Source organism: Echinops telfairi, unplaced genomic scaffold, assembly GCF_000313985.2.
Source record: "Echinops telfairi isolate 266 unplaced genomic scaffold, ASM31398v2 ScPeMD7_7459;HRSCAF=8497, whole genome shotgun sequence".
NCBI classification, from domain to species: Eukaryota; Metazoa; Chordata; class Mammalia; order Afrosoricida; family Tenrecidae; genus Echinops; species Echinops telfairi.
In genome coordinates, this window is record NW_022111359.1 from 3,925,553 (window position 1) to 3,950,444 (window position 24,892).

General features: G+C 57.3%; 1 protein-coding gene across 1 annotated transcript in view; it reads left to right on the top strand.

Moving 5' to 3' along the window:
• The window catches only part of CELF5 (CUGBP Elav-like family member 5), a 49,262-nt gene that overhangs the window by 23,422 nt on the left and 948 nt on the right, over positions 1 to 24,892 (top strand). The window contains exons 3-11 of the mRNA XM_045300132.1: positions 10,553 to 10,601; positions 12,213 to 12,341; positions 13,786 to 13,865; positions 14,405 to 14,551; positions 15,803 to 15,944; positions 16,025 to 16,171; positions 18,812 to 18,874; positions 20,165 to 20,251; positions 23,166 to 23,309. Of these exons, the coding sequence (XP_045156067.1) occupies positions 10,553 to 10,601; positions 12,213 to 12,341; positions 13,786 to 13,865; positions 14,405 to 14,551; positions 15,803 to 15,944; positions 16,025 to 16,171; positions 18,812 to 18,874; positions 20,165 to 20,251; positions 23,166 to 23,309 (988 nt within the window). The remainder of the gene's footprint in view (positions 1 to 10,552; positions 10,602 to 12,212; positions 12,342 to 13,785; positions 13,866 to 14,404; positions 14,552 to 15,802; positions 15,945 to 16,024; positions 16,172 to 18,811; positions 18,875 to 20,164; positions 20,252 to 23,165; positions 23,310 to 24,892) is intronic.

Sequence of the window (24,892 nt, forward strand, 5' to 3'; positions counted from 1 at the left end):
TGTTGCAAGGTGAGCGGCCCAGAAGCAACAGTTGCCTGGCGGGAGGAAGGCGGGGTTCTCTATTCCCCAGAGCCGTTGGCTGGAGTCTTGGGAGCCACAGGGGCAGTGCTACGCTGTCCTGTAAGGCCACAGCAAGTCAGAATGGGTTGTACAGCAGTGAGTGCATCTAGGGGAGTCAAGGCCCTGTGTCCACATATGGCCACAGTGGCAAGTCCTGGGGGCTGCAGCTTTTGGTGCATCCCCATCCCACCCCCCAGGGGATGTAAGGGGATGTAAGAGGGAGTGTAAGGGTGACCCTTGGCAGCCACAGTGTCAATTCACCTCTTCAGTGGCCTTCCTCGTTTTCCCTGTCCTTCATCATCGGATCTCTGATCTCTCCCGACAACATGTCCACAGTTCTTGAGATGAAATCTCGCCCTCCTTGTCTCTAGGGAGCACTCTGGCTGGACTTCTTCCGAGCCAGATTTGTTGGTTCTTTTGGGGCCCATGGTACTTTCAATATTCTTCCCAATGTCCAAATGCATCCATCCTTCTTGGGTCTCCCTTATTGGGTTCTGGACCAGGGGCTGACGACCCTATTGCACAGCCTAGAGCTAGACCTTTCTAGACGGGATCGTCTCCCCCGGTCTATTGGACAGCACAGATCTATGTTGTTCTAGACAGCGTTCTAGAGCATTTTCTTCATCCTTGTACTCCTCACTTTTAACTCCTTACCTCCCCCCCCCATCGCCCTACCCTACCCCCAGGGAGCCACTAATCCAGTGACTGTTGCTGTAAAATGTATCTTAACTTAAAAAACAAAACAAAACAATCCTTTTAACTGTGCATTCTCGTGTGAGCCGGTTTACAGAGCAATCAGCTTGACCTTCGTCCACGCACACATCCTTGTTTCAACCCATCCATGGCCACCCCCTCCCCGACCCCCACCCCGTGGGCCATCCCTCCTTCCACTTCCTTCTGTGTTTCCTGTTTCCGGCCCTCCTGTCCTCACCCTCTGAACTCCGTCCATGGGTAAAGGCTGCCCCCTTGATCCCAAATGGGTTCTCCACCTTCCTAATGCCGCAACCCTTGAATACAGTTCCTCACGTGGTGGTGACCCCGGAGGTGGGCGTATCTGCATGTGGGCAGACCCTCCTGGAGACGGATAGAGGGGCGGTGTCTCGGTTCCTAAGACCATTAGAAGTATGGTCTGAGGCGACCCTTGTGAAAGGGTCGTTTGACCCCCAAAGGGCTCGCAACCTGCAGGTTGAGAATCGCTGTTCTGAGGGGTGTGGGCACCACTGTGCTAGGCCAGGTGGACTGGAGAAGCATCCGTGTGTAAGAGAGCTTTCGATCAAGAAGCTCTATTTCTCAGGAACCCACCCCAGCCTGGTCTAAAGCAAGGTCACACGTCTGATATTACTCCACGAATCCTTCCTCAGACTCACGTAGACACATCAGAAGATCACAGGGCGGTGGGTGCGAAGTCCTGTGGACCCAATGGTGGTGGCCCTGGCAGGTGTCCGTATGGCTGTCCCCGGGAAGTTAAAGTCAGAGAGAGAGGGGGAAGGTCCCAGGACCCTCCTTAGGAGAAGACCCCACCCATAAGGACCCTAACCTTGAACTAGCTTCAAGTTGACTTGAAGTTATGTAACTGCCACCATTTCTAATGTTATTGTTCCCCTTACAGGCTTCGGTCTGTGGATGGGATAAAAATGGAGCCATGGGGGCGTGGGGGGGTGAGTAAGGCCCATAGTCTCAGGGGTCCCACCTGCCTGTTTCCGGCCAGGAAGCCCGGTCTCTTTCCTGCGTTAGAGTCTTGCTCCACATCTTTCTCCAGGACCCCTTTCGAAGCAGGTGACGGTGGCAGCTGGTCACCAAACGGTCTTCAGACTTCTGGCCACCAATCCGTGCCTCTCTTCTGGGCTTTGCCACTGAGGAATAGAGCCCTATAGGATTCGGTGGCTTCTGCCTGATTTCCTCGGACATTTCTGGGAGGAGAAGACTGTTTTGTGCAATCTTGTGACTCCCTCATCTCTCCCACCCACTGATGGAAGTCTTCCCTGTGTCCGACAGCCAGTGGACTTCCCGTGGACCAGCGATAGCCTTTGCCTGTCCATCTGCCTGCTGGACGCTTGCGTTGCTGGCCGTGTTTGACCAGTGGGAGCGGGGCTGCCGGGGAACAACTTTGTCTCTATCTTCTGGGGGATGGGGTGCTGCCTTTCTGTTAGGGGTGAAGGAGATCCATGTGTTTCCTTTCTGTTCAGTGTATCCTCACATACCAGCTTCCCCGAGGGGTGTTGTTACAAAGTATCACAAAAGCGGGTGGGTCTCAAGAATCCCAGTGCATTGACTCTCAGTGGTGGCAGCAGCAAGCCAAACCAGGGTATTTGCAGCCGGCCAGCCGAGAGCTCTGGGGGAGAACCCTGCCTTTCTCCTCTTGCTCCAGCACATCTTTCTCTAGTCACAGGGGTGTCCTTCTCCGGTCTAACCCTTTCTGTCCTTTCTCTTTGATAAGCCACCATTCCGATGAGATCAGGTGAGGACCTGATATTCATTGTGCATATCTTCCTGGACCCGATTTCCAGACAAGATCACATTCGTGGGTCCTGGGCTCAGGGCTCCCCCACGCATCATACTGGGGGGCCATGCTGTCAGAAGAGACCAGTCCTTGGGGAAGGACATCGTGCTTGGGGAAGGGTCCGGGCAGCGGAAGAGAAAGCCCTCAGGGAGATGGATGGACACAGCGGCTGTGACAATGGGCTCAGGCCTGGGAATGTGGGGGATGACACAGGACCTCCTTCTGTCGTACGTGAGCTGGCTGTGGCTCAGAACCGACTCGATGGCACCGAGCAACGATGATTCAGTCCTTCAGGAGCGCGAAGACCAACCTGGTTAGACACGGGGCTGTCTCGGGTGGGGAGCTGGGAGCCTCTCCCCGCTGAGAACACCCACAGAAATGAACGTGGCTGAGGAGCGGGTGCAGCTTTGCAGCCACGCCTGCGGGCCCGCCACGAGATGAACTGACCTCGTGGCCACAACCGTGGGCCCAAATGTAGCAAAGATGAAGCCAAGGCACGCTCCGGCAGTGTGCCCTTCTGTGGTCCAGAGTGGATGTGATGGCAGCTGACCACACAGGCAGGCTTCTCCCACGTCCCTTCCCCAGAGAGCCTGGCCCGATCCCCTCCAAGCTGCCCCACAGGGCAGCAAGATGGAGCAGCCTCATGCGAGGTCGGTTCTGGGGTGGAGAAGAACACCCCACACACGCCTGCCCACGTCCACACGTGCTTGTGTCACAATGGGTACAGTGGGGGGCGGGGGATCCCCATGAGCAGCCACCCTGGGCTGATTCCTGGGAGGCTGAGGTCAGACAGCCCTCCTCTGACACAGCGTCCCTCCCACGGCACATTCTTGGTCTCTGTTGGGTCCCCTGAATTGTGGCAATGGCCACACAGCACACCAGGACCACACACGCCCGCTCACAGGGATGAGGTTGACGAGGGAAGTGACGGGTTACAAGTCAGGATCAGGAACCCCTCGGGAGACAGTTCTTCCATTGGGACCGCCTCGCCTCGACTGTGTCCACAGGCAGGCCTCTCTCTGGCCCTTGGCACTTGGCCTTGTAGGCCTCTTGGGCTGACTTTTGCCCTGCTCTGGCAAGGTACAAAGCTCTTTTGCATCTTAAAAAATGCCCAGAGAAATCACACTTCACCAGTCAGCCTGGCCGCAAGGCACTTGGTGCCCCTACCCTTGGGTGGGCACAGCTCTGGAAACTGCCTTGCTTTGTGCACCAGTGTGCTAACTGGAGCCATATCCTGGTTCTGCTGCCAGTGCTGTTTCTCTGCCGCTACTCCTCACTGTCTCTCATCTCTTGGGTTTTGGAGGTTCTCAGCACAGGGGTCTCAAGACCACTCCTGGCTCTTCTTCCTTGGTGTCCTGAAGTTCCTCCGTTTCTGCCTCCGAGCCTAGTGGATGGCTCCTTTTAAGCCTAGCGGATGGCAGCATGGACCAATCCCCTTACTCAGGTTTCCACACACCTAATTTGCATGCCCCCTACAAGAGTGTCACACACTCTATTTGCATGAATAGAAAGCTATCCAATCCCCTTTGGGGAGCCACAGGTACCTTATTTGCATGTCACTGTTATCAGGTCCCATGAGTCTGTTCTGATTCCTGGCAACCCTGGCAGAGGGAGAAACACTGGCCGGCCCTGCGCCGACCTCACAACGGTTCTCCGGTCTGAGCCCACTGCTGCAGCCACTGTGTCCATCCATCTTGTTGAGGGCCTGCGTCCTTCTCATTGTCCCCTCCTTTACCGACCATGGTGCCCTTCTCCAGGGCCCGGCCTCTCCTCAGCACACGCCCAGAGTCTGGAAGAGCAAGGCTCCTCCCACCCTTGGCTCTGAGGGGCACTCTGGCTTATCTGCAGATAAGTGTGGGTGGGAGTTCCACGGTCACGGCCGGAACGGCTCCTTCAAAGCAGTCTCACGCTGTGTCTGCGCGTCTGCGGGCAGGACACCACGGCAGACACCGTCTGCCCTGCACGGAAGTCACCTGTGGTGGGTGTGCCTGTGTGTCTGTGCGTGTGCCTGTGTCTCTGGGTGCATGTGCCTATGTGTGTGTGTGTACACTTGTGTGAGTGTGTGTGTACGTGTGTTCACGCAGTGTATGATTGTGTACCACCGGGTTTAAAATGCGTGTGGGAAAGTGTGACGAGTAGATCATGGGATTAAAATAAAACAAAACTCTTGGAAGCCCTCTCATCTATGTGCAGGTGTGTATAGATGCATGAGTCCATATATGATATGTGCATACACATGCATGTATGTCTATTTCTGTCTGTGTGTACGTGAGCATGTATCTATGTACATGTACATGTGTCTGTGTCTAGGTAGGTGTACCCATGTGCAGATTGGTGTGTGTGGGCAAGTGTTTGCGTGGGTGTGGGTGTGCTTGTGCATGCATGTGTGTGTGTCCATTTCTGTGTATTCACTTGTGCATGTGTGTATATGTATTTTTGTCTGTGTGTTCATGTGTGCATATGTGTCTGAGTGTATTGTATATGTGGGTGTGTCTGTGTGTGCACTTTTACATATGTGTGTCTGTGTATGCACATGTGTGCCAGTGTACACATGTATTCATGTGTATGTGAGCGTTGGTGTGTTTGTGCACACACATGCTTGTGTCCCTGTGTGTTCACGTGTGCATGTGTGTGAATGCATGTGTCTGTATACATGTGTCTGAGTGTGTGTGTGTCTGCGTGTGCTTGTGTATATGTATGAGAGTGTTGGTGTGTTTGCACACACATGCCTGTGTTCACATGTGTGCGTGTGTATGTGTGTTGTGAGGAAACAGTGGGGCCTGGGGGACTTCTGTCCTCTCTCTGGGACTCTTGATGATTCCGATCTTCCTGCTGCGCCCCCACAGTGCTGTTCTCGGAAGCAGGCGTGACCCTCCCTTTCCCCTCCCCTCCATCAGTGCGAGAGCAGCATCCGCAGGGAACGCAGGCTAACCCCACCTCGGAATTCTGCCATCGGATGCTGAATTGAGTCACAGGATCCGGGGCCTCAGCCCCGGGAGCGGATGAGGCTACACAGTGCTGCAGCGCTGTGGAGCCCCGGGACCCCCCACCCTCTCCCGCCTCCCCTGTCACTGGAGCAGCCTGGCTTCCAGGGGCAGAAGGGACCTGCAAGGAGTGGGGGCCGCTGTGTCTTTCAGCCCGACAGGGGCATGGCCACTAGGAGGATGCCACCCCTTTCTTCTTGACCATCTTGGATGGGGGTTGGGGACAAGGGGCAGCCAGACCCTCCAGCCTCCCTGTGCTGCTTGGAGCTGCCTGAACAGGATGAGTGTGTCTGCCTGGCACTGGGTCCCCACAGACCCCTCCTGCCCCCCCACTTTTAGAAACCACCCCTATGTCCCACCTGGCACCTCAAGACTTCAGCTGGGGTGCAGCCAAGCCCGACAGTGGTGGGGGCCTCCGAGTGCCGAGGGAGAATGACTTGGCCTCCCTGGCCCTCCGTTGTCTCGTCTTTAGAGTGGGATTGCCTAGAGCCAGGGCTAAGAGGCTGAGCGCAGACCAGACGGACGGGCACAGCGGCTGCCACATGGGACTCCAGCAAAGCCAGGGCTGCGGGGATGGCATGGGACCGGGCGGTGGCTCCGGTCCGGGGGACTCAGGGTTGCTGCGAGTCCGAACAAACCGGACCGGAGTTCACAACAGCGACAGAGGGGCCAGGCGGCCTCGAGGGGGCTGCGGGTCAGGTTCTTGGAACCCAAGGGAGCCTGGATGGGACTTGCTCGCTGCGTGACTTCACAGTCGCAAGCAAGCCAAGCGTGGGATCCCAGGCGGGCCGTTCCTCCTTCCCAGCCTCTTCTCCCTCTCTGGCAAGCTGCAGACCCTGGAGATGCTGACCGGGCCTCGCGGTCCTTCCGGGGCCACCTGCCGTGACCCGCGCAATCTGTCCGCGTGGGGACAGGGCCTGGACCCCCGCATCCTGTCTTTCTGGAGTCCAGGGGGGTCTCCTTTCATGTCACTGCAGGTGTCATCTGTGGCCCTTGGTGTGTGGTCCCCCACAGTTCCCGCCTTGCAGGAGGTCATCTCAGAGAGGGAGAGTGGAGGGAGGGGGCAGGGGGGCGTGCCGTTGAAGCAAGACCTGGGGGGCAGCAGGAGCAGATGAATGGTGAGGGGAGACTTCAGGGAGGGGGTGACATTCAAGGAGGCTTTAAAGGATGAAGAAAGGGGGCGCTTGGTCCCCCTAGGTGCCAGGGGTCTGGCAGGGAAGGGGAGGGCAAGAAGGTTGAAGCTGAGCAGCAGAGGCCTTGGGTACCAGGATGAGGAGCTGGGACTGCCCACAAGGGCAGTAGGGCGCAGGGGAGGGGTTGGCCAGGCTGTTGTAGAGGTTCAGGTGGGAGAGGGGAAAGCTCATATACGGGTCTGCCTTGCCCAACCCCGCTCCACCCCCATCTTCGAACGCACAGCTGGGCAAATTCAAGGGACTCCTTGGGGGGCCAGTCTAGCTCCTTCTGCAGTCATTCTTCCCAGGGGCTCAGTTTCCCCATCGCGGCCAGACATGAAAATAAGACAGAGCAAAACCCACTGCCATTCTGACTCAGAGTCACGCTGGGGCGGGGGGGACTGCCCCCGTGGCTTCCCATGACTGTCATGCTTTACAGGAGTGGAAAGCCTCGTCTTTCTCCCACAAAGCGTTTGGTGGATTCGAACTGCTCACCGTGTGGTTCGCAGCCCGACACTTAGTCACCACACCAAGCCAAACCCACAGCCAGGCGACTGGGGGCCCCCCAGTGGGACACCGTGGAGCTTCTCCCTGCTGGGCTCTGGGCTGTGGTCCTGATGGTGGGGGGAGGGGGGGCGTGCAGGGCTTTCTCCTGGGGGGCTGTGGAAGGGCTGAGGCAAAGGTTGGTACCTCGTGCCCTGATGAGCTCCGGCTTGCCTTCCGTCACCAGCACACATCATAGGTGCTTCCTCCTGCGGGGGTCACAGCCACGGTGTGCATCACCACCCCGCCCTGACCATCCTACATCCCAAAGCCCAAGGACTCAGAGGTGAGGCATGGGAGTCCCTGCCTCCATCTTTCCTGTTCCCCTTCTCTCTGGCCTTGGTTTGCCCGTCTGTAAAATGCGAATGAAGGCTGCCGTCTCATAAAGTTGCCCACAAATTAAAAAGCTTGGCAAAGGCAAGTATGGCCCCAACGTGAGAAATGACCTCCACTGTCCCATCCAAACGCACTCCTACTCCCACTTCAAAACCCACCCCAGATTTCCCACCTTCAAGTGCAAGCCCCGCATGGCCTTCGGCCTTCGTTGCTGCAGGGTCCCTCACACCCCCTCCTCTGCCCCAGTGAGCCCCAACCCCACAGGCTGGGAACAGACTAAGTCTCACTCTTTTTCTGCCTCCCCCACTGCTGGGGGTGTGGTATCCTCTCTGGGGTTCCAAATTACTGAGAATGGGACTCACCCCACCCCCCACACTGGGTGCTGTAGGATAAATGGCAAGAGGAAGGGAGCCGGCAGGGAAGGGACACCGCGATGGGGAGGCAGGGATGGTGGAGGAGGGAGGTGGTCACTAGACAGAGACCTTCGTGGGACAGATGGAGAGACGGAGCTGGAAGGAGGTGGGCAGAGCCAGATGGGCGGGCAGGATGGGGTGAGGGAGACCCAGCTCCCCGCCTGGTAACGTCAGCCTGGGTGCCGGGTGCAGGGAGCGTGCGCTGGGCCCGGCGTGCGTGAGGCGTATGCGCGCCTGGGCGCCCAGGGGCGGCACGTGCATGCCAGCCTGGTGCACGTCTCCAGGGCGGGCGGCTGGTGGGTAAGGCGGGCCGCGGGGCCGCGGAGAGGGGGCGGCCAGGCCTGTGAGCCTTGCCTGTGGAGTGGGGGCTGGAAGGGAGGGGCCTACCCACCTGACTTCCCTGGGTCGGCCCAGGGCCTCTCATTCCACCTCTTCCGAACTGACTCAGGGTGGGGAAGGGGGCCTTCCTGTGGACAGAGGGCCCTAGGCTCTGCAACAGGCTGGGGAGATGTGGAGTTTCTGAGGATGGGGGGGTGGGAGTGGAGGGTGCGTGTGGGGTTGGGGGCAGACTCCCTCCCCAAGGCCTCCCACCCCCCTCGCTCATGCTTCTCCAGATTATATTTAAATATCTCTTTTGTGCGAGGCAGGAGCTGGGCTCGCCCCTAAGAGGCGGTTTCCATGGCAACAACAATTGCCAGCTTCCGTGTGGTGAATCAGTGTTGCCATGGCAACCCCATCCTCATCTGCCCAAGGTGCTGGGAGTAGGGGGAGGAGGTGAGGGTGAGCGGAGGCGGGGTGGGAAGGGGGTCAGGAGGGGGCTGGAGCTCAGGTACCGACCCTTCTCCACTTCCCCTTGCCACCCCAGTGTGTCCCCAGGCTGAAACCTTCCCCCTCACCCCCAGCCAGCAGGGTGTGGTACCCAGGCAAAGAGAACCCAGAATGGGTGGGTGGGATCCGACTGCCCCGGTGGGGGAAGGGAGGTGTTGGTCTCCCCCTCTCCCGGGTGGTCAGGGTGTCTCTGAGGCGGTCAGCGGTGGTGGCCAGGGCAGTGGGGACCTCGGGTGGTTCTGGGGCTCCCCGGGCTAGGTTCTAATAGGAACGCCCCACATGCTTGTGGGGGGGGGGCTTTTCTCTGAGAAGGGAGAGATAAAAGCGTCCAAGGGAGGGGCCTCCCAGGGAAGGGGTCCTGGGAGCAGCCAGAGGGTTATAAGAAAGGTTTCAGAGGGAGGGGACCCCAGAGGAGGGATCAAGAAGGGGAAAGGTTCTCAGAGAGGGCAGGAGGCTCAGGGAAAGGGGACACAGAAGGGTGGGGGGCTTGGTGGAAAAGTATTCCGGGCCTTGGGGACGGGTTCTCATGAGAGGGGAGCCAACCTGGGCATTCCAGCTCTTCTGATACCCTCATGTGCCCTACATGGTGACAGTGATTCCATGCCACCCATCCACCCCCAATCTAGGGGGAAACAGAACCCGATGTCAACATGGATCCGGGGACGTGGGCTGCAGGAGCCCGTGGGGGAAAGAAGAGTGTCTGGGTGGGAGTTTTTGAACTGGGTTTTGAAGGATAAGTAGGAGTTCACCAAAGATCCCCATGTTGGGAGGGAGATTCTTTGCCAGGACCAATGGAGAAGCAAATGCCACTCTCACATTCCTCCAGTCTGTTCTCAAATGCCCAGCTTAGCTCATTCCTAGGGCTGGCAATGTTAAGAGGGATTTGGGGGGAAGATTTCTTCCTTGAATAAATTTTCAGTGCCTGGGGTTGGGGCACAAGTATCCATAACAATGTGTCCAGATGGCAGGTTACTGCACCCAAAAATGGCCATCCGTCTCCCCCCAGAATTTCAGGGGCTGTTATCAGGGCTGCTTTGGTGGGTGGATCAACCACTGCTGAGTAGCAAATGACCCCAACTTTCAGTCATTGGAAATAGCATTTTTATTTGTTCATGGTTCTGTGGACTGGCAAGCCTGGGCTGGACTCAGCTGGCTGTTTCTTCTGCAGGGCTCACTCATGTACCTCCACTTAGGTGGGGGGCGTCTCGACTGGGGTGCAAGAGCATGCTCACCAATGCTGCTGCCTCCTGGACCTCCCTCTCGCATGGTCTCTCTTCCTCCAGACCCTCCCCCAGCTAGACAGTCTCAGGGGTTCAAGAGGGCAATCATGGAAGCTGTAATGCCTGAGACCGAGGCTCCAAACTCCCACCACTTCAGTTCCCTCACATTTTGTCCCCCAAAGCCACTTGTCCAAGTCGAAGGAGTCTGCATGCAGGCACCAAAGGTGGTGGTCTTTCTTGGCCAGCACCCTAGCACACCCATGAGGCTTCCTGGAGGAAGAGACATTGCTAGTGGGTTTTGAAGCCTGACTAAGAGTTTGCCAGACGGCAAGAGCAAAGATCTGGAGGTGGGATCCGTGGCTTTGACTGGGGCGTAAGCTGCCGCTGAGGGGTATTGGGGGTTTGAGGCTGGGAAGGTGAACAGATCGGAAAGAGAGAAATACCACCCATGCTACCTTCACCCCTGACCTCACCTCGCCACCCCCTCTCTCCACAGATGGCGCGGCCGATCCAGGTGAAGCCTGCGGACAGTGAAAGCCGCGGAGGTAGTTGTCATCTGTCCATGGCTGCCAGGAGCCTCCGCCCCAAGGCTGGCGGTTGGCAGATGAACATGGGGAGCAGGGGCAGTGGGACCTGGGGTCTGGGGTCTGGCCTCCCTGCACAAATGCATGCACTAGTCACATGCTTGCTCATGTACCCAGAGGTGGCGGGAGAGGCAGAGAGGGGCTGCAGTCTGGCCAGGCCCAGGGGCCTGCAACACTCCACCGCTTACAAGAGTGCTGTAATGGGGGGCGGAGGGGAGGGAGGGTCAGAATCAGAGGGTCCCTGAGGGCTTTGGCTTGCACTGGGAGGATGGGGAGATTGTGTGCGTGACACAAAGACAGAGAGAGACGCATAACCCGTGTGCCGTACTTAGATGTGTTCATGGGCGCGCACACGCATGCGTGTTTCTGCAACTGAAGCTGTGGGCTTGCCGTGCGAATACTCCGTGGGGGCGCCTGCCTGCCTGTGTGCCAGCTGCCTGCGCGGGCGTGTGTGTTGGAGCGAGTGTGCCTGCCCGACTGGGCTCTGCTGGAGTTGTGGGGGTGTGCAGGAAGGGGCCGGGTCCAGGGTCGGGATGATCCCATGGGTGCTGGGAGAGCCTTGGCTGTCCAGAGTGGGGTCCAAGCCTGTTTTTTTCCTGAAGATTTTTGTACGCACCTGCGGGACCTGCAGGAGAATGACCAACGGGGGTGTGTGGGACAGGGTGGTTAGGGCTTCAGGGTATATGTAGGAGCGTCGTGAACCCCAGCTGAGCTGGCAGCCACTGCCACGGGCCCTCAGCCCGTTGTCAGGGCGACAGGAAGTGAGAGGGTGAAATCTGCAGTTTCCACCTGTGTATCTCTCACTCTGTCTCTCTACTTCTATCTCTTGATTTTATCTCTTTCTTTCTCTCCTCCATCGATCTCTATCTGTTCTCTCCCTCTCTGGTTCTACCCCTGCCTCTCTTTCGGTCTCTCGTGGTCTCTTTCTTTCTCTCTGATGAGATCTCTCTGCTTCTGTCTCTCTCTATGACAGTCCCTCCCACCCCCGTGAGTGACAGCTGCTGAGAACAGGTTTCCATAGGAACCCAGTTCGACCAGACTGGAAGTGAGGCTGTCTCAGGCCCCCTCCTCCCCATTACCAGGAAGCTTCACAATTACCTGAGGAGGGGCAGGCTCTGGCCCTGCCCAGGCCTCCAGGCCCCCAGGTGTATCCTTTCCCCTCCTCTCCCCAGCACGTGCTGCTGGGCCCCCTCCTGAGGTCTGGGAGATCCTCAGGTGTGGGCATCACCAGATCACCAGCAACCCCCACCCTGCCTGGAAGACCTAAGGGGAAGGCAGACAGACAGACACAGGCCATGGGGGAGTCGTGGCCCTGTGGGTGGCTCTCTGAGCGCCTGGGAGGAAGGAAGGGATTCGTCCTTGCTTGAAGCGTGGGGTTTCTGGGGCACAGGTGGGGAGTGGGAGGAGGGGCGCCCAGCCTGGCAGGAGCCTGCAGGTGGGGGCCTCAGGGAGTCTGGAGCGACCCCCTCTCCGGGCCCTGCGCACACTCTACAGTCGGGGGTGGGGAGAGGGGGCAAAGGTCCAGTGGGCCCGGGGCCTGGGGACTCGGCTGAGGTGGCGTCTCCGCCCCAGGGGACCGGAAGCTGTTTGTGGGCATGCTGAACAAGCAGCAGTCGGAAGAGGACGTGCTGCGGCTCTTCCAGCCCTTCGGGGTCATCGACGAGTGCACGGTGCTCCGGGGCCCCGATGGCAGCAGCAAAGGTGACAGGGGATCTGGTGTGAGGCGGGGCCAGACGGGCAGGGCGGGACAGGGCTGGCCTCGGGGGCGGGGCTGGTTGGTGGTGGGCGGGGCCTGGCTCCGTTGCTAGGGCCTGGTGGGTGAGGCGGGGCCAGGAGCAGGGCTGGGTGGTAGTGGCCAGTACTGGCTCTGGGGTCCAGCCTGGTTCGCCTGGCTAGAAGGAGCGGGGCCTGGACAGGAGGGCCCCGGGATGGGTCCTTGGTATGTCTGGGGGGCGGAGCTGGGGGACTGTCTGCCCTGGGCCTGCCCATCCCGATGCCCTCCATGGCCGCCCCACCTGCTGGTTTGCCTGTCCACTGCCCTTGGGGGCTGCGCTAGCCACTAGACTGGTGTGCATCACTCCGCCTGACTGTCCCCACAACCGTCCCTGCCTGTACCTGGCGGCTTCTGGTGGCATGTCACAATCCCCTTGCCCAATAAGAGGGCTTCTGCCTGACAGTGGCTGGTGGTCCCTGACCTCGTTCTTTTTTTTTTTCATTAACATATAATTCACATAACTTCAGTAAGATCCACCCTTTATTTTGTTGTAGAAAATAGACACAACCAGACATACTCCAATTCAACCACTTCTCCACGTCCAATTGAGTGACCATAATGACCTTATTTTCTGTATTGCTCCTCCAATACCCCCCCCACTCATGACCATAAACCCACTGCCCCCTAACGAAGACCATTTTTTTTGAAGTGTCCCACTAGGAGGTGTACAGCCACCGTCACCTCCTAGTGCCAACCCAACACCACACACTCCTGCCAATGAACAGGATCTCTCGTGCCATCGGCTCTGGGTGGGCCCCTGTCTAGTGGTCTCCATCTGCAGACTCTGCTCACCTGGCCGTGTTTGTTTATCTGGGTCTGGGGGTCTCTGTCTGCCCTGCCTGTCATTTCAGTTCTGTGTGTCAGCTCGGAAGTGTCAGGTGTCACATTGTCATTGGCACGTGTTCCCGATAACTGCCCGCCTGCCCCAGAGCCGCCTCAGTGTGTCCATCTTGCTTCGTTAGGCAGGACCTCGGGTGATCTGGCTGGCCGGTGCTCTGTTGAGCTGGAAGCCCTTCTGGGCCTTTCTGGTGGAATGAATGAATGAAAGGGCAACCATCTAACTGGACAGCTGTCCGTCTGGTTGTCCAACTGTCTCTCTGAGCAAATGGTGACCCAGGGTCAGAGTATTGGTCAACTTCCCGCCTTTCTGTCTGCCCATCTGTCTATGACTGCCTGCCCGGCTAGTTTTTCGGTCCAGTGGTCTGGGGTCTGGTGGCTGCCTGGCTGCCTTTCGGTCACCTGACTGTCCTTGGCTGTGTCTCTGCCGTTGAGTGTGTCTGATGCTGCCTGCTGTCCAGGCTCCCAGCCCCCTGCCCCCATGTCCCCCAGAAAGACCCCCTCACCATCTCCCCATCTCCCTATTTGGAGTAGGCTGTGCCTTTGTCAAGTTCTCCTCCCACACGGAGGCGCAGGCAGCCATCCACGCCCTGCACGGCAGTCAGACCATGCCGGTGAGTAGAAGCTGCCCTTGACCATGGGAACGGGGTGGGAGGGGTGGGGAGGCAGCGGGCACAGGTGGGGGTCTGTGCTCGCCATGCCAGGCAGCTGGAGCCCCTGGGTCTTCTTCAGAAGGGGCACAATGGTGAGAGCAAATGTGCAATGGCATGGGGATGGGTGACCGTGGCATAGGTCAGGAGGTGGGCATTGAGTGGTGAGCCCACCACAGTCATCCAATTGCTTTCTGATGCCTAGGTCAGCCTGGCTTTCTGCCTGCACTGGATTGTGTCCACCTGGGCAGGGCACAACTAGCCACGTTGGACTCTCACCTGCTCTTGGGTGCACCTCTGGGGCTGAACTTACCACCTGTGCAAATCATGGCTGCCGGTCACCCTGAGAGGCCTGGGAGGCTGGGTCTCACTAGCAGCCATGGGCTGGGTGGGTGGGAGATGGGCAGGGGGGTCATCTCATCCTATGGGGCTGAGCTGGGAGGAGTCTGGGGACTCCGAGTCCCAGTTAGCCTTGCCCCCTTTTCCCTCCCCCTCCCCCACAGGGCGCCTCCTCAAGCCTGGTGGTCAAGTTTGCAGACACGGACAAGGAGCGAACGCTGAGGCGCATGCAGCAGATGGTGGGCCAGTTGGGCATCTTGACACCCTCCCTCACCCTGCCCTTCAGCCCCTACAGTGCCTACGCCCAGGCTGTGAGTCCCCCACCCCCCATCCCAACCCCATAACTCCACCATCTATTCCTATGAGGGTCTGTCTCTGGGCATCTTAGTCAGTCTGGCTCAGGGGCCACTCCTCACCACAGCTGAGCCCCCAATTCCAGGTTGATCCCTGGGGCCCAGACCTAGCTTAGCCCCACCCCCTGAATCATGAACCAAAACTGGAACCCAGGAGACAACTCTGACACAATCCCAGGCTAAGTCCCCATATCAGGCTGAGCCCCTGTTCCTAACGAGGTCCTGGCCCCGAGCTGAACTTCAATCCCAATCGAACCCTGCGATGAACATGGTCAGCCTCACAGAGTCCATGAGCCACAGTCCAAGCCCTGGATGAGCCTCAAGATCTGTTCACCCCAATTCCAACAGAACACCACAAATCAGTCTGACTCCAAACTGAGACCAGGATATACCTGGGCTTAGCCCCTGTTGAATCCTGGGCCCAGCACCAACCTCCAAGAGAGACCTGCTCCTAACTTGAGTCCAACTTCAGGCTGATCCCTGATCCCTGACTACACGGCCCTGATGCTAAACTGAGTTCAACTGCATGCTGAGCCTTGCTCTCTGAGCCTGGATTCTAACCTGATACGAATCTGAGCCCAACTGTAGGCTGAGCACTGATCTCGGCCTTTCCCTGGATCCTAACTCGAGCCCAACTGCAGCTGGAGCCCTGTTCCTAACCTGAGCCCAACAGTAGGCTGAGTCTTGATCCTTGACTGAATCCTGATTCTAAATGAAGCTCAAATGCAGACTGAGCCCTGGCCCTTGATGGAGCTCTGCTCCTAAACTGGGTTCAACTGTAGGCTGAGCCTTGATCGCTGACGGAGCCCTGTTCCTAAACAGAGTTCAACTGTAGGCTGAGCCTTGATCGCTGACTGAGCCCTGTTCCTAAACAGAACCCAATTGCAGGCTAAGTCCAGATCCCAGACTGAGCGCTGATCCTAGATTGAGCTCAACAGCAAATTGAACCCAGATTCCTGACTGGCCTTGAACCTAGAGCCCAACAGAAGACCGATGCCTCTTCCCTGAGCCCTGAGCCCAATATCAGGCTGAGCCCCTGATGCCCCATGAAGCCTGATCCTAAACTAGGTTCACTGGTAGGCTGAGCCTTGATCCCTGACTGGGCCCTGATCTTAACCTAAGCTCAACCCTAGGCTGAGCCCCCAGTGCCTGACCTAGCTGCGACTGGCCCCAGCCCCAGCCGGGCCTCACGCCACCTCCTTCCTGCAGCTTATGCAGCAGCAGACCACGGTCCTGTCCACCTCGGGTAGCTATCTGAGCCCAGGCGTGGCCTTCTCCCCCTGCCATGTCCAGCAAATTGGCGCCGTCAGCCTCAACGGGCTGCCTGCCACGCCCATTGCCCCCGCCTCGGGTAAGTACATGGGACGTGGACCAGGTGGACATGCCGCCCCCGCCACCTCTGGCACCCCCTGACTGCCTGTGCCCCCGCAGGCCTGCACTCACCCCCGCTACTAGGCACTGCTGCCGTGCCTGGCCTTGTGGCACCCATCACCAACGGCTTCGCAGGGATCGTGCCCTTTCCTGGAGGGCACCCGGCCCTGGAGACAGTGTATGCCAATGGCCTCGTGCCCTACCCAGGTAACTACGCACAGGGGCGGGGAACAGGGACCACAGGGGCGGGAAACAGGGACCAGTCTCAGGTGCCTCTGCCATGGAGACTGGGGAGGGAGGCCTCAGCATGGAGTTAAACTGCACCCCCGCAGCATCAACAACCCCAAACTCAGCTATGCCTTCTTACGAAGAGCCCTGGTGGCCCAGTGGATTAAGGTCAGCGATCCGAAACCAGTGCCAACTCCCGGGGAGAATGAGAAGGCTGTGAGCTTCTATAGAGACAGCCAGCCGCCGGAAACCCTGTGGGACAGTTCTGTGCCCTACAGGGTCACTCTGAGTTCACATGGGCTCCCCAACAGTGGATTATTAGCTGCTACTCTTAGACACCAGCCCTGGTGGTACGGTGGTTGTGCACCGTGATGGGCTACGAGCCGTGTGGTCGGCAGTTCAAAACCACCAGCCTCTCTGCGGAAGGAAGACAGGGCTTTCTGCTCCTGTAAAGTTACAGTGTCAGAAACCCACAGGGGGTCGCTATGAGTCAGCATTGACTTGATGGCCGTGAATTTGTGCTTTTTGGTTTACTGTTACAGAAGGAATGAAGACCTATATGCACCCATTCACTCATTCATTTGTTCAGTGACGGCCCCGCCCTGGTTCGAAAGGGGCTTTGTCCTTCTGCAGTTTGGGTCCTGCTCTATTTTTTTCGCCGGCAGCAAGATTTCAGAGTAAGCAGGGTCTGGCGCCTGCCTTCTGTGGAGTAAGGCCCCAGGGTGCTTGTCCTTTGCCGTCTACCCTGCAATAACTAGGCGATCTCAGGACATTGCCAACAGGACAATGAGAGCCGTCCGCGTCCCCGGCCCCCAGCGTCCCGGAGCGCTAGCAGCTTGCGAAGCTGCCTTGCATTGCTCTGCACGGGAGATAGACGTGTTGTTGGTTAATTATCCTCGATTAGTCCATTGCCCCCTTGGGTGCAGAGAAGAACTGTGCTCTTTGGGGTTTTTAAGGTTGTGACCTCTAGTAAACCTTGAACTCTGTGGGCCTGTTCAAGGGCAGATCATTTAGTGGGTAAGGTAGTGCTTAGCCATCCGCACCACTGGGGGTGTGTGTGTGTGTGTCTCCATGCCTGGTTCATGTTCCATCACTTTTTACAAGCATTCCCGTGTGTGTGTGTGTGTGTGTGTGTGTGTGTGTGTGTGTGTGTGTGTCCCTATCACAGGTACACAAGGGTCAATCAACCAGCGCTGCTAGCAGGCCCCCCTCATCCATGCAAAGGTGTGTCCCAGACAATTCAACAGGTCTCTTCCTTCCGGTGTCGCTCAGTCTTAGGGTCCCTTCAAAGGAAAAAAGAAAAAGTCCTACAAAACCGTGCCTTCAGAGGGGTCTGCCGGGCCAGTTCAACTCAAAGCAGAGGGGCCCGCTCAGAAGGTGATGGAGAATCCTTTTTTTTTTAAAGGAAATTGAAAATGGCATTGGGAAGAACAGGTTGGCAGAGTGGCACTGAGAATTTGTCTTCCTTCTAATAAACTTGCTCCTTTTAGAGCAGCGGTTCTCAACCTGTGGGTCGCGGCGACCCCTTTGCGGGTCGAACGACCCTTTCACAGGGGTTGCCTGATTCCTCACAGTAGCAAAATGACAGTGATGATGTAGCAATGAAAATCATTTTATGGCTGGGGCCACCACCACATGAGGAGCTGGATGAAAGGGCCGCGCAGTCACTCGCAGCATCAGGAGGGTTGAGAACCACTGCTCTAGGGAGTAGCAGGGCGTGTCCCAAGAGGATTCGGTGAGGAAACCCAGCCACTGCCCGCCTTGGCCCCGACCTTGGCCCTTCAGACTTCATTTCCCAAACTCAAAGAACACGGAAAAGGAACACAGCCGAGGTCCCTCAGAGCTGTCCAAACTGTGTGTTGGATGGGGTACAAATTGCAGCGGGCAGAATTCTTCTAGGGAAGGCTTACAGAGCTGGAAAGTGCCTTCAGACCTAGAAGGTGGAAGGGGGGTGTGGATTTTTGAGAAACAATAGCTTCCCACTTGGAGACTTTTCTTTAACAAAGAGTGCTTTCTGATTCACCCTCAGATTCATGTCACTGCCACCCCCACGCCCACAGAGACTCCCCTTCCTGCTACCCCCTACCACCACCCCCATTTGGCAACCCCTCTCCACTCCAGTAGGCACATTTGGCCGAATGTTTTCTTAAACTCTGCCGTGTCCAAGGTTCTCCACCCACCTCTCCTGCGCCACCATGAGGTGCAGCCTGGAACTTCAAGGTCCGAGAGGCTGGAGATGGGAGGATGCACAGAGGTTGACAAACGCAGAGAATGGAGGGGCGAGGGGAAGGGATCCCCTAGGGAGGCGAGGGAGGGAGGACAGAGAGAGAGAGAGAGAGAGAGAGAGATGGAGGTGCTGGTGAGACTTCTTCGCAGTCTGGCAAACCCCTGGGTCTGGTTCAGATCCTGCCATGTCCTACCTGAGTGGTCCTGTGCCCGGCAGACACTGCTCTGAGCCTCTGTTTTGCTCCCCTGTCAAGTGGGTGCAGACCAGGGAAGGGTGTCTGGAAAAGGTGGATCTGGGTAAATCCTTGTTGGCCTTCCTCCGCTGCTTGGGGAAGAGGGAGGGCTGGCTTCTTGCTACCCCCGCCTCCACTCTGAACCTCCTCTTGCCCACAGCTCAGAGCCCCACGGTGGCTGAGACACTCCACCCTGCCTTCTCTGGAGTCCAGCAGTACACAGGTAGGAGTGGCCGGCTGGCCACGCCCCTCAGTCTGACCACGCCCACCCAGGACTAGCCCCACATTCTCACTGTGGCCCCGTCCACTACAGGGTATACCTCGGGCACCGCCCTCTCATGGTCACCGCTAATCTTCTCTTTGTTCCCCTTTTCCCCTGGCTTTCCTGGCCGCAGTTCCTGCTCCTCAGAGTCCACCTGCTCCCTTGACCCTTCCTGTTGCCCAGAATTCCGGTTCGGTCTCTGCTAACACCCCGCCCTCACTTCTGACCCGCCTTGCGTCCCTCGCGTCCTGCCTCCACCTTCTCCCCAACACTGAGTCTCGCCCCGTATGCCACTGAGCTCCCCCCCAGGATGCTCTGGCTCCCCCCAGCATGGTCCTCGCTCGGGTTCATTCCTCCCCACCTGAGTCCCGTGTTCATGACTCCCTCCCATCCGAACTCGGCTAGGCTCTGCCCTCTGGGACACACCGGGTCTCCCACCCAGGTCTGTTTCATGAATCCTGCTCCGGCCTCAATCCCTAATATGATAGAGTTCACTTCCACGGTGACCCTCCCCATGACCTCCTGACCCCGCCTATTACCTGACCCACCCTTTTGTCTAGACCCGCCCATCAAGTGCCTCACTGGGCCACTTCCCATCTTGGCCGGACCTTGATGTACGGGACATGCTCCCCACTGTATCCCCTGCACTAGGTCCCCGCCTGGCCCCAGGGTAGTCCCAGGTCCACCCTATCTTCGCTGGCCCTGCACGTGTCGCCTCGATCCCCCTAAAACCCGCCCTCCACCGTGGGCCACCCTCAACCCAGTCACACATCCTCAGCCAATCACTATGTGGTCCTGCCCAGGTCTGCTTAGTGCTAGGGTCCCGCCCAAGCACCTGAGCTCCAGCCTGCTAAACTAGAGCACCTACCAGGCTTGTTATCGGCTGTAGCCCCACCCTCCACTCTGGCCCTGCCCTGCATCCAGGCCCGCCTACGTTGTGAGCCCACCTCACCCATTGTGGCCGCACCCAGGACACCCAGGTCCACCCTCTGCTTTGGCCCCACCTCACCACGCCGGAGCCGGCTTAGACCCACTCTCCACTCTGGCCCCGCCTTACCCCGCTGCAGCCCCTCCCCACCGCACCAAAGCCCTGCCCAAGCCGGCTCCCCGCGGAGGCCCCGCCCACCTGTGCCTTAGCCACGCCCACACGCACCTTAGCCCCGCCCGGTTCCCGCCCTCATCCGTGGCCCCGCCCCACGCGGGGCTGCCGGACCTCACGGCCGCCTCCGCGTGTCTCCCTGGTCTCCGCAGCCATGTACCCCACCGCGGCCATCACGCCCATCGCCCACAGCGTGCCCCAGCCGCCGCCCCTCCTGCAGCAGCAGCAGCAGCGAGAAGGTGAGGCGGCCGCGACCTCCCCGGGCACAGCCCCGTCCCGCCTGCTCCCGCACCTGCTGGCCCCGGGGCCACGGGGCCACCGCAGGGTTCTGGGTGCGAATCCCCTTGGGGCACCGAGACTTCCGGGCAGCTGAGTCGCCCCACTCGGGCCTCAGTTTCCTCCTCACGAAGGCAAGACCCGTGCTGGCCCCGCCCCCGCTGAAAGGTAGTGGGAAGGGCTGCAGGTAAAGACGCTGAGAGCCTAGAGCATCTATCTTCTCCCAGCCTCCGTCACCATCGTCAGCTCTCCGGGGTTGGCGAGAGGACCGTGTTTTGAGCTTGGGGAGCTTGGGGTCAATGAGTGGTCTCCAGGTAAAGGCTTTGTGGGGGAGGTGTTATAATCTGAAGCCCTACGAACATCCTTGCTGACTTGTGACCTCATGAGGAAGGCCCCTAAATGCCGCGTGCCTCAGTTTCCCCACCTGCACCGTGGGCGGCCATTCTCCTACTCCTTCCAACTTTAACCTCAGCTGTGGGTAAAAGCTAATATAAATATGGTCAGCACTACCAAAACAGCCGTGGAGTCCCGGTGGCCCAGTCAGGTAAACATTGGACTGCTAAGCTCAAGGTCAGTGGTTCAAGCCTACCAGCCGTCCTCTAGGAGAACGATGAGGCTGTCTGCTCCTATAAACATTTACAGCCTTCAGAACCCTACATAGGGTCCCCGTGACTCAATCAACTCCGTGGCAGGGGGTTTGGTTTTGGCATTTGTGTGTGCGCGCACTGTCTTAAACATGATCGTGGTGTGCAAAGTTGTGCAATAAAACTCCGGGGCTGTGGGCACACCACTCCAAAATGTCCATCCGTGGTACTCTAAAGAGAAAGGCAAAGGCAAAGGCGGGGCCTAGTGAAAATGATAGCTTTGTTTTATCATCCTTTGTGTTAAATGATTAAGAAAGGTGTTCCTACTACAACAACTATCACAGCTTCCTTGGAAAAGACCTGAAGTTTCCACATGCCTTCGGCATTGGAGGTATTCCAGTTTGTGGATGGAAGGATCACAGAGGGAAATTGGTGTGGCTCTGAACAGACTGAGATTACTAATGAAATGGGTCAATGTTTGGGGTGGGTGGGTGAATGCATTTGTGTTTTCTTAGGAGGTTGGGCTCAGCTGGTACGGTTTTCTGCATTCCCCCCAGGATCCCTGTGGATGACAGTCATGTGTAAGCAGAGACAACATTCCCGTTATGCTCAAAATGTTTCCTAATGAATCGATCATGCTGGAACAACCCACATTTTGAAAATAAGCAGAATTATAGATATATAACCTTGGATTTATCATTTTGCTAGGAATAACTCTGTGGCTTGAGGATGTACTCTTGTTTGCGGGTGTGTGCCTAGGAGCAAGCCATCTGTAGGTGTTAGATTAGCAGTAGGCTTGGGGAATGTCTCTGGCTTTGGATCATCTGTGTTCTGAAATGCTATAATTATTTGTACTTTTCAATTTGCCACACATTGGAGACTATTAGGGAGGAAGGGATGATTTTGAGGGTGGTCTAATGCTCTTTGAAAAAGTAATTTCTGGTTATTATGTTATTTTCTAATTATCTGTTTCAGGATAGCTGGTAGTTGGGGACTGAAGAATTATCTCTTTATTTGACTTAGTTAATTTTTTGCATCATTAGAATGTTGAAGATTATCCTAGGTTTGAGGGTTACCAAGAGTTTTCTGGGTAGCTGAGGTTTAGGGTTGGGGAATTGCTTGCTTAATTTTATTGTATGATCATTGGCCATTTCCAGTGAACTTTTAATTTGAGAACAGCTTGAGATTTACAGGACTGTTGAAAAGATTGCTCAGAGAGTTCCTGCATAAGCATACCTGGCTCGCTGGACTTTGCAAATGACCTTTGACTTGGGTGTCTCTGAGGTTCAGGATTCCTTCCCCCCCAAGACATCAAGATCATAGGGCCTGGGATTGGGACATGATCTGGGTTTTAGGGGAGGATAGAGGTCAGAGGTCACTATGAGTGGGAATCGACTGGATAGCAGTAGTTGGGGTTTCTTTTTGGAGATCAAAGGTGGGGGACAGTGGTGGCAGTCCACTTCCATAGGATGATGGTCTTGGCAGCCTTATGGGGGGCAGTGCTGCCCTGCTCTGTAGGGTTGCTAGGAGTCTGCCCTGCTCTATAGAGTGCTAGGAACCTGCCATGCTCTATAGGATTGCTAGGAGTCTGTCCTGTCCTATAGGGTGCTAAAAGTCTGCTCTGCTCTATAGGGTGCTAGGAGCCTGTCCTGTCCTATAGGGTGCTAAGAGTCTGCTCTGCTCTATAGGGTGCTAGGAGCCTGTCCTGTCCTATAGGGTGCTAGGAGTCTGCCCTGCTCTATAGGGTGCTAGGAGTCTGGTCTGTGCTATAGGGTTGCTAGGAGTCTGCCCTGCTGTATAGGGTGCTAGGAGTCTGGCCTGCTTTATAGGGTGCTAGGAGCCTTCCCTGCTCTATAGGGTTGCTTGAAGTCAGAATTGACTTAAGAACAATGGGTTGGAGATCAAAGTACAGGTGTGCAGAGGGTTAGTGAAGAGGCGGAAGGCCCACCCAGAGATGGGTGGCTGAAACAATGGGTCCCATCATAACCATGGTGAGAATGGTGCAGGAGGACATGCCACCTTTTTGTTCCTTGGCTCCTGGGGTGGCAGAGATGAGCTGGCATCCAGGGGTTGCCGTTGGGTTCGGGGCTTCCCCAGCAGTGCAGAGCAGTCACGTTTGACGTCCCGAAGTGAGGGCGTGCTGCGCTCCCTGCCTCCCCTACCTCCCCATTTCCACACCCCTCTGCCACAGCTGCAGATGGCCAGATGTGGGCTCTGGACCCCTGCCCCTCCCTGGGGGGTGGTCCGCCTCCTCTCCTTGGGGGCTTGATGTCTTTCTCTCCCCCACCTGCAGGTCCCGAGGGCTGTAACCTGTTTATCTACCACCTCCCCCAGGAGTTTGGAGACACGGAGCTGACCCAGATGTTCCTGCCCTTCGGCAGTGTCATCTCCTCCAAGGTGTTTATGGATCGGGCCACCAACCAGAGCAAGTGTTTCGGTGAGTCCTGTGCCCGCCCTGTCCGAAGCCCCCTGTGGAGCCCAGTGCGTGTGGCCAGTCACCCTGCAGGCCGCGCTGGCAATCTGCCATACGGCAAAATCCAAGCAAGTGCAACTAACCGCCCCTCATGTGAGGGCCAGCCACATGTGTGCCATCCCTAAGACTTGTGCATTCATTCATTCACTCACTCACTCATTCATTCTTTGTACGCATAGAGTCTTGACGGTGTGCAAACACGTTCCGTGTGCCTTGCACCCTACACTCACTCACTCTGTCAGCAACCACACGCAATGAGTCTATTCCTATGTCCCGACCATTCCTTCCGTCAGTCCCTCTTTCGGTCTGTGTGTCCATGGCGATCTCACTGCCCTTGAGTGGTTCCCGACTCATAGCGACCAAACAGGACAGAGTAGAATGGCCCCTGTGGGTTCCCGAGACTGTCGGTCTTCCCGGGAGCAGAAAGCCTCATCTTCTTCCAACAGAGCAGCTCAGGGTTTCCAACTGCTGACTGTGCAGTGAGCCCCGCTTGTCAACCAAGACACCACCAGGATGCAGATGTAGACAGACACGCAGTGCGAGTGGGCGTCTTCCACGCACCATTCATGCTTCGGCTCATTCAATAAATGTGTTTGAAAACAAGCAAAGAAACTTAAGCTTACTGCCATCAGATCAGTCTGCCTCACGGCTGCCCTTGTGGCTGAAGCAGAGGGCGAAAGGGAGAGGGAGGAAGACAGCGGGGCAGGGCCCTGTGGGCTACAAGGGTTCCATTCTTCTCCTTAGAAACAGAGGCCATTCGACTCAGAGATGGGCTGCAGCCTGTTCAAGGTCTCAGAGCCGGAGCGAGGCAGAACGTAGATTACAACCAACCTGCCTCACTCCGAATCCCTAACTCTTAACCCACACTGTCCTGTCTGAAGTGCCCAAACTTGACCGTTGATGGAGCACCACACCCTGGGCACACCTGGTACCAGCCAGGGTAGGGAAGAGCCATGCCAGTTTACAAGCTCAGCCCAGAATGCCCAACAGCGTACTCATAGTTGCACCAAGAGCCAGTGCCCCTTGCCCTCCAGAGCCCACCCTGCAACCTCTGCACCCCGCTTTCAGGAGAAGGAGAGTTGAGTCCAGACCCCTTCAGCAGCATATTTTGAGGGGCACCGCCTTCCCTGAAACTCAGTGTCCTCCCCCGACTCCAATCTCCTGGATAGTCCTCCCTCCAATGCCCTGGGAGCTTGGACAGGACAGAAAGCAGAGTGTCAGAGAAGAAACTTGCCTTTGGGGCTAAGGGCCTGTGCACACCACAGCCGCCTCCTCTCCTCCAGACCAGAACTAGATGGTGCCCGGCCACCGCTGCATCAGACAGACCCCGATCGAAGGGGAGGGGAATGGGCAACGGAACTGCCAAGTTGTAGAAAGCCCAGGTGTTCGGATAACTACCCGAGACTGGTGTTGTCCGTGAGACTGTCACCCCGTGATGTTCTTTAAGCCTTGAACCCCAAAGCTTCCCCCTGAGATCAGCTTTGAGCGGAATAACAGATGGGCCCGGAGAACAAAGGCCCATGAGGATGTTGCTACATGGACAAGAA